At 57.9% G+C, this 8,799-nt stretch overlaps 1 protein-coding gene across 4 annotated transcripts in view; it reads left to right on the plus strand.

Moving 5' to 3' along the window:
- The window catches only part of COL23A1 (collagen type XXIII alpha 1 chain), a 304,308-nt gene extending 298,881 nt beyond the window's left edge, over positions 1-5,427 (plus strand). For all 4 annotated transcript variants that reach the window (XM_045530513.1, XM_045530516.1, XM_045530515.1 and 1 more), the window contains 4 exons: positions 1,389-1,442; positions 1,660-1,746; positions 3,860-3,898; positions 4,339-5,427. In XM_045530513.1, the coding sequence (XP_045386469.1) occupies positions 1,389-1,442; positions 1,660-1,746; positions 3,860-3,898; positions 4,339-4,341 (183 nt within the window). In that variant the 3' untranslated portion in view covers positions 4,342-5,427. The remainder of the gene's footprint in view (positions 1-1,388; positions 1,443-1,659; positions 1,747-3,859; positions 3,899-4,338) is intronic.
- Positions 5,428-8,799: the final 3,372 nt, after the last annotated feature.

The following is an 8,799-nucleotide window of genomic DNA, read 5'->3' on the forward strand; positions in this document are numbered from 1 at the left end:
AGAAGGGAAGTATTAGCCCGATGTTGAATGTGTCAAATCTCTTTTGGTAGCACAGGTAGAAAACATAGTTTAAACTGGCCTAAAATGACTTATAACTGAAAAGTCCGGAGGTTCAACCATGAGTCTCCTGTCTCTGCTTCCCCTGTGTGGGAATCATTCCCAAGCTCCATGTGCAGAGAGGCAGAGCCAGACTGTGTCCTGCCAGGCCCAAACCCAGAAGAAAGACTATTTGCCTCACTCTAGCATTCTAGAGAAAATCTCCCGGGGTCTTACTGGCCCCAGTTAGGCCGACACTGAACCGCAGCTTGGCCGTGGGAATGCAGGCCTGCTCACACGCTCAGGAGGAGGCAGTGGATTGTGAAAATCAGTAGCTATTGCAAGGGAGATAGTGGCCAGAGGCAGGGCTGCGAGGACTCCGGCATCCACCCTAGCTTTAAAAAGAGAATGTTGCCTTGGAGAGCAAATGTGGACAAGGAAAAGGAAGGGCCCCCGTTCCTGACAGGGAGGGCTGCTCCACTGGAGAGAAGATGAGCCTGGATGCAGGTCCGGTGCGGGGCGCCATGGGGAGTGGGGCAGGAGGCTCCGTGCTGCCACCAGCATGGCCGCAGCTACTTCTAGGAGGCCAGGAGCTCAGAGTGGCATTTCAATGCCAAGCCCACCTGCTCTACCTGGCATACCCTGGGAGCCTCCTCAGCTCCACCAGGCCCAGCTGCAATGGGGACCCTGCTCTGATCAGAAGCTTCCTTTCAACCCCGACCCCTGGGCAAAACCCCTTTGGCCACCACCCTCCCACCCGTTTCGCACCTGTGTCCCTGCGCGCTGACCTTCGGCAGCAGCACTCTTGACTGCCCCGTCAGACATGAGGGAGGGAACGTGTCAAATGCCTTTCTCTGCCCCCAGTGTCCAGCCTAGTTCCTAGTGGGTGCTTATACATATTGCTTGCATGGAAGGACAGATATCTGAATGGACAGACGGGTGTGCAGAAACTGAGCCGAGGGCAGAGAACGAGAGATCACCATTTCTCATTCTGTCGAAGATGGCGACGTAACTTCCTTGGGTTTCTGGAGTCTCTGTGCCCAGCCTAGCCTAGGCCGGCGCGGCGGCAGCTGACTGCGGTGCGAGAAAGCCCCTCACTGGCAGCTCTGCCCGAGGGCTCCTGCCCAGACACCGGCCGTGGTCTGCTCTGGAGGAAGTAGGCTGGTGTCCTAAGTGCATCAGCCTGGTACCCAGCACGCGTGGCACCTCACAGTTGGGGCCAGGCCCGCTTGTGCCACGAAAATGCGTGGAGGGAGGAGGGGCATGGATGGGAGAGGAGCAGAGATGAGCGGATAACAAAGGGGCAGACCTGCAGCCTCATGTCCAGCCTTAACCTTGAATCCTCTCATCAGGGCTTCCCTGGACCCCGAGGAGAGAAAGGTGACCGGAGCGAGCGTGGAGAGAAGGTGGGGGCGGGGGACAGGAGCTGGTGGCAGCGGCTCGGGAGGGAGCAAGTGGGAGCGGGAGCGGGAGCCCAGGACAAGCAGGAGAGAAGCCGGGTGGCAGGGAGGCGGTGGGTGAGGGTCGTGCTGAAGCATCAGGGCGGGGCCTGACTGGGTGTTGTGGTGTGGGAGGGTCTTGAGCCGGAAGCTGCGGCCATACCACCATCTCCCCTCTGTGCAGGGAGAGCGAGGGGTCCCCGGCCGGAAAGGAGTGAAGGGCCAGAAGGGTGAGCCGGGACCACCGGGCCTAGACCAGCCGTGTCCTGTGGTACGTGTCGGAGCACGATGGCAGCCCCGCCCCAGGTCTTTCCGGCCTCTGACCAGGGTCAGGCCAACATCTTCCCTGTCTTCAGAACTCCGGTGCAAGTCCCGCGCCAGCATGCCCACACTGCCAGGGCCACCGGTGCTACTGCTGCTACGGCCATCATCCCGGCTCCTCCGGCTCTGGCCCCGACCCCCACCATAGGCATGGCTCGGGGGACCCAGCCCCTCTGTCACTGCCCCTCATTACTCGGCCCCAGGGCAGGACTGGCTTAAGTGGGGACCCTTTGTGAGCCAACTTGGGCGGGGCCTGGAGAGGGGCTCGACCAGGTTCGGAGCTGCCTTTCCCCGGAGTCATCGTTAATGTCAGGGGCTGCCCAGGAGAGCGCTAGGCCCTGAGGAAGAAGCCCAGTTGCCACAGGCAAGCTGCTGAGTGCAGGGACAGCGAGTGCCCGGCTGTCACCCTTGCCTCCCAGGTCCACGGTCTGGGTCAAATTCCCTCTGGGCTTGAGGCCAGGCGGGGCTGGAACTCAGCTTCCCCACCGTGGAGGGGTGGGACCTGCTGACCTCTCTGGGTGTGTCCCTCCTCTTTCTTCCTGCTTCCCAGGAGAGCCTTGCTCTGGGTGGGGGCAGCCCAGGCTCTTCCCCAGGAGCCCTAGCTAGCCCACCGCCGCCAGTGCCGCAACAACCGAACTGCCCTTCCTTTGTCTAGAAGGCAGGGAGGGTTTACATGTCTTGCTCTTCCAGTGGAGCTCAGAAAAGAGAAAGAACAAAACAGCTGGGTTTCCATGGTAAAACTGGCCAGATGTCCGTACCCAGGGGGGGCAAGGGGAGAGGGGCCTCCAGCTGTGGCGTGTGCAAGCCGCCCTCGCCCTCTGGAGGGCGTCAGGGTGGGGCCGCCTGCCCCTCTGGCTGTGAATGAGTCACGTTAGCCCACCGGTCCTCAGTTTCCGCATCTGCGCAGTGGGGTGGGAACTCCTCCCTCCAGAGGTTTTTGGGAAGTGAAAGAGAAACAGAGGGGGGCGACGGGGTGGGCACACAGAAAAGGCTGGGGCAGCAGGCGGGTTAGCCCAGCCCCGCAGCTCCGGGCCCTGGGCCGGGGCCTCCTTCCAAGTCAGCAAGCCCTTGTCTCCTTCGAAACAGGAGACTCCCACACGCCGAGGCCAGCAAGGCGCTCCGGGCTGGCACAGCCGGGCAAAGGGCACCAGGCCCTGCCCTGCGGTAGGCAGTCGGGCTTGCTGTGTGCTGTGTGCTGTGGGGCCTTCCGGGTGGCCAGGGCCTCTGCTCTGCCCCTGCCCTCCCTCCCTGCATCCTCCCCATTCTGTCCTCCTCCCCACCTTCCCTTTGGTCCCCAGCCTGTGCCCAGCATACACATGGGAATGTTCCAGGGGTCTGCCCCATGTGTCTGAGACCCGTGCCTGTGCTTTGGAACAGCATGAAGTGTCTTCTGCACCAGGGTTCCCCAGGGACCCAGGCTGATGGGTCAGTCTCTGTCCCTCTCCGATTTCCCCACCCTCCAGGCTGCCGGCAGAAGCCTGCCCCCTGCTCGTGTGTGACTGCTTGGGTGGGCATGGCCAAGCTGTCAGACAGCACCCCCCCATGCCCAGTGTCCCCCCTGGCAACCCAAGCCTGCCCTGTCCTCTGCTCAGATCCCGTCACAGGGGCCAGGACAGGCTGGTGTGGGATGCGTCTCCTGGGCTTAAAACACTCTAAAAGGCATTGCTGCCCAAAGCCTGAAAGCTCTCAGGGAAGGGCGAGGGGTCAGAGCCACTGTCACTGCTGCCAGGCAGGGCCCAGGCCAGGGCCCCCTCCTGGCCAGCACATGTCTGGCACAACACCCACTCTTCCCTAGTGCCCTCTGTCCCTGCTCACTGGGCAGGGGTCCCAACAAAGCACAGTGGGAACACGCTCAGGACAAGCACAGTGAAGGGCCATCATGTCCCTCGACCCTGCTGCCTGGGTAGACAGAGGAGGCGTCCTAGCCCTGCCTCAGTGGGCTGCAGCAATCTCACACAGCAGCTCCCTGGACTGCATCTCTCTACAGACCAGGGGAGGGGGGCGCGGCATGTAGGTAGCTGGCCAGACCCCAGTCCCAGTCACTGAAACGTTTTTCTTTCCAGGGCCCTGACGGGCTGCCCGTGCCTGGCTGCTGGCACAAGGTACCTTGCAGGGAAGAGTCTCTGGGGCAGGCTCGGGGGAGTGGAGGGAGGATGGGGTATGGGAGGGCTCACTCAGAGTTCTGGGCGTCTGCAACTGCTTCCCTACACAGTGACTGAACAGCCAGGTTTCCCATCATGACCCTGGGTGTGACTCTCCCATGTGGTCTTCGATGATTGTGCGTAACCCACCTGTTGGTCACACAGGGCTCAGTTGACACCTGGCCCAGCCAGTGCAAAACCATCAGTGCCTCCTGGGACTTGGTCCAACCTGCCCCGCTGAGAGGGAAGTGGACGTAGAGAGGAGAGGGAGGAAAGGAGGGGCCGCACATGTTCCTGAGGACATGGGCAGGACGGGGTCCTGGAGCAGGGTGGCCTGGATGGGAGTGGGGCCACAGGGGTCTCGGGCCCCTCCTCACCTTCAGTCTCTCCTCCTTTTCCAGTGATCCCAGACCCAGCTCACACCTGTACAGATCTGTGTGGACGTTCTTAATTTTTGTAAAGACAAACAGTAATATATTGATCTTTTTTCATGGGATCTGCCACCTGTGGCCTTTTAACATTTAAGAGTGTGCCCACCCAGCCCAGAACCGTCAGCACGTGAAGCTGCAGGAATGTGGACAGGCCAGTCTGCAGGCAGCTTGCCCTGAGGGGCCCCCAGGGGACTTGGCTTTCCCAGGAAGGAGACAAGGGTGGAAGTGCCTGCTCAGGACAGGCTGGAAAGGTCCCGGCTGGGCCTTCAGCCGCCTGATCAGCCGAGAGACTCACAGCGGTGGTGCTGCCCTGCAAGAGCCCCTCGTAGCTCTGGAGCCCCCAGGACACACTCCAGCCAAGAGGGCCCAGGGCTTGGCAGCAGCTGCAGCTGGACCCAGCCACAACCAGCTGCCCGTACGCTCAGACCCCCAGACCAGACTCCCGCCAAGCACTTGCAGCTGGACCTGGGCGGCAGTCAGCAGAAGGCACCGAGGGGCTAGCTCCCACCCAGCTCAGGAGGCCTCAGGACACCAGCTGCCACGAGAACACATGTCCTCTGGCCAAGAGTAGTGGCCAAGCTCTGTGACTGCTGCGATGTGGACCCAGCTGCAGGGAGCCCAGTGGTCCCCAAGTGTCAGGCACAGAGGGTCCCAGGCTGGATTGGCTGCTACTTCCTGTCTCTGCGTCCACATCAGCCAGAGCAGAGACGGGATGGGCCTTTGCCTGGCCTGAGCAGGCAGGCCTCCAGCTCAGAGTCTGGGTCTCACTGGCCCCAAGTCTCCACCCATTGTTCTGGCAGCCTGCCAGAAATGGTTCTGGTGAGTTGTGCAGACAAAGTGAACTTCAGGGCCGGTTCCCCGCTGGCCTGAGCAGGGGGGCTGCAGCCAGAGCTGCCTACACTCTGACAAGAGGCAGTTCCACCTCTAACAAGCATCCCTAGCAACCAGCTGTGTCCTAGCCACTCCCGCCCATTTCTGTGCAGAGGGCTGTCGCTGCGCATAATAAACCACAAGTGTGTGTCTGGGCGTGCCTGTCCCTGTGAACTGCCCCTGGGGCACCTCCAGCGGAGGTTTCATCCGTGTAGGGAGGGAAAAAAGGACTCTCCCTGAGTCAGAGCCATCCCAGAAACCAGAGGAAGTGGTTCAGGATCGAGGCAAAGACAGGATTTGGAGTTAGGAAGATGCAGGCTCAAGACCTGGTCCCTCCACAAGCAGCACTTCATGTCACCAAGTGCCCGTGTGTTCCACTGTATTGGTTACCAGACTGCTACGTAACAAATCACCCCAAAACTTGTCACCAAGAAACAATGATCATTGCTGTTTCTTACAGTTCTGGGGGTTAAGTTCTCCCACATCTGATGGTTGACACTGGCATTAACTGGGGCCTCAGATGACCAGACCACCTACTGGTGGCTTCTTCACATGGCCTGGGCTTCCTCACAGCATGGTGGCTGGACTCCAAGGGGGAATGTCCCAGGTGGACCAGGTGCAAGCTGTGGCACCTTCCATAGCCAAGCCTCAGGAGTCATACAGTGTCACTTTCTGCCAGATTAGAGGGGAGGGAGATAGACCCTACCTCTCAGTGGGAAAGTGTCAACATCATACTTGAAGGAGAAAATGTGGAGTAGATCTCGCTGCAGCCATCTCAGCAAATGCACCCTGCCCTCACCGTGAGCTGGGATGGCAATGCTCACCCCTCAGCCTGTGGCTCAGCGAGGCTCAGCTGCATGAAAATTCAGGAGAACCTAGGACAGGTCAGGTACCCAGGAAAACCCATGATTCTGATTTTTCTCTCTCCTCCCAACTCCAAGACCAAGCAAGGGCCACAGTCTTCCAAAGCATTTCCACATCTCCCATCACAGCTGGTTCTTATAACCCCAAGAGAGAGACCCATTTCACAGATGATAAAACCAAGCACATCCAGGGTGGTGTAGAGAAGAAAGGGCTTGCAATGATGGTGTCTCTGACAGTAACTGTGCATCCCCCTAGAAGTCTCTAAAGACAGGCCTAAGGAGGGCCAATGTATGGGTAGTCCCCGCCACACCTCTGCTGCACGGCCCCCTTGCTACGCAGAAGAGGTTCAGCCACACACTGGCTAAGGAGGGAGGGGTATATCAAGCCCCTCCTCTGTCTCCCTAAGGAGCGGGCAACAAGTGGCAGGCCATGCTGCTCGGCCAGCGTCTGGGTCACCAGGGAAGCCCGTAGTGGGAAAAGGAAGAGAAACACAGTGGGGCTGTGATGACTGATGGAGCTCACTGCGTGTCAACACCTGTAGAGTGCCAACCTAGCCTCACAAATCTATGCACTCTACAGTTTGCAGTTCCCTCCTCCCTCCACCCAGGAACCTCACTTGATCCCTTCACCAGTGCTGTCAAGGATGGGGCCTATGTGATAGGTGTCACTATTTCCAGTTTACATACGGGAAAACTGAGGCTTAGAGGGGGTGGTCACCTGCCCAGGGATGCACAGCCAGGATGTAGTGGCAGGCTTGGGACTGGACCCAAGCTCTCGGATGTCCTCTAATCTCTTTCCAAAATTGTTTGGCAGGGCATGGAATCTGATAGACAGCCCCATGATGCTGGGCGACTGGCAGGCAGACTTTGCGGGGTGTGGGGGGTTTAGAAGCGACATGTCCCCCCCTCCCCTCGTCATCTGGGAGGGTCTCTGTCCTGCTCCTTTGGTCAAGACGGGGCATTCTTGGCCCATTGCTGCCACCCTGTGGCATCATACCTTAAATCCTCAGGCCTGCAAACTTTTCAACGGCAAACTTCAAAATTTAGAGCCTGCCAAATCCTCAAAGAGCCTGGGGTGAGGACAGAGAGACAAAGAGGAGTCAGTGATTTGCTCAAGGTCCCAGCTGACACAGTAGGGAGTGCCCTGCCTCACAGCTGAGGCTCAAGGAGTGGAGAGTCTCAGGTCTGCAGCCAAGAAGGGCAGCTCAGCCTCAAACTACTCCCTTCCAGAAGACAGAAACTGAGCCCGCTGTGTGCCATCACAGCTAGAGTAGTCACAAGAACAACTATCCCCTGGTACAGATAAATCTGTGGCCTGACAAAACTGGGTTTACCCAGGTCTCTTTCTTCCTGGTCCCTAGATCGCTAGAAATGCACAGGATGCTTTTGGTTGTCACAGTGATTGAGGGACACTCCTGGCATTCAGTGTTGGAAGTGAGGGATATCAAACACCTGAAATGCATAGGACAGTCCTACCTAATGATGACTCAGCTCAAAAAGAATGCCATTGCCACCCCCACTGACAAACACTATGCCCTGGGTTCAAATCTTGACTCACCCCTTCCACCCATCCCCCCCTCCCTTGGCCTCCAATGCTGCCTTGAGACCATGGACAGAGGAGTGCTTCGCATGGGGCCCAGGCAGGAAGGGGAGTGCCTTTCTGAGCAGGAGGAAGGTGAGGCCTCCTGATGTTACACTGCCCCCTGCTACAGACACTCTTGGCACAGGAAATGGCCTGGCCTGGTCTGACTTCCAACTCCAACTATATTGCCTCTTGACTCAGGATGCCCCAGGAGCAGGTGAGATGTTAGGTGGGCCCAGCTACAGCCTTCTCACCCCCTACCCCAAGGCAGGAACCCCCCCTCCCGCCCCCACCCAGCCAATATGAATTCTCTGAGCTGCCCTGGGCCACAGCTGTGGCTGGAGTTTGGGTTGCAAGACAGAGCTGAAGATGGGCCCCAAAGAGGTGACTCTCAGACTCTCTCTCTCTACACACACACATTATATTACATTAAAAGCTGGAACTGCAGATCATAGAAGCACCACAGTCTCTCCACCAAAGCAGAGAAGCCGACACACCGAGAAAGCAGGGACCACTGTCCCACTCACATGCACAGGGTCTATGGGGCCTTGATCCTCAGAAAAGAAGTACAGGCCACAAGCAATTAACTTCTCTGTTAATTTGGGAGGAATGTTTTCGATAATCATCTAAAAGGTTCAGTTCAGCTTTACAATTGAAATTCCATTCAGTTCAGGATGATGAAAAAGTTCTATTGCATGGATGGTGGTGATGGTTGCACAACAATGTGAATGTACTTTTGCCACTGAATTGTGTCCTTAAAAGTGGCTAAAATGGTAAATTCTGCTATATATATCTTACCATAATAAAAAAATAAGAAACTTCAAATGTTCTTTAATAAATGCCTTAAGCATTTTCCAATTTTATTGGGAAGAAGAACTCAGAATGAGGGAGTGCCGTAGGGGACTGGGAATCATGACAAGAGAGACAGAAAAGGTGGGACAAGCAGGAGCCTCCCCTCCCCGTGCCTGTGTGGGCTGCAGCCCCAGGCCCTTGCTCTATAGCGTTTGCCAGGGCAGAAAGTCCCAGTGTCCCACCCCAGGAGGGGTATCTCTCAGTTCCCAGTCCCTGGGAGGCCTTTTCTTCTCACTCCCTGGCCTGGAAGTCAAGCAGACACCA

This window comes from Lemur catta, chromosome 18, assembly GCF_020740605.2.
Source record: "Lemur catta isolate mLemCat1 chromosome 18, mLemCat1.pri, whole genome shotgun sequence".
Lineage (NCBI taxonomy): Eukaryota > Metazoa > Chordata > Mammalia > Primates > Lemuridae > Lemur > Lemur catta.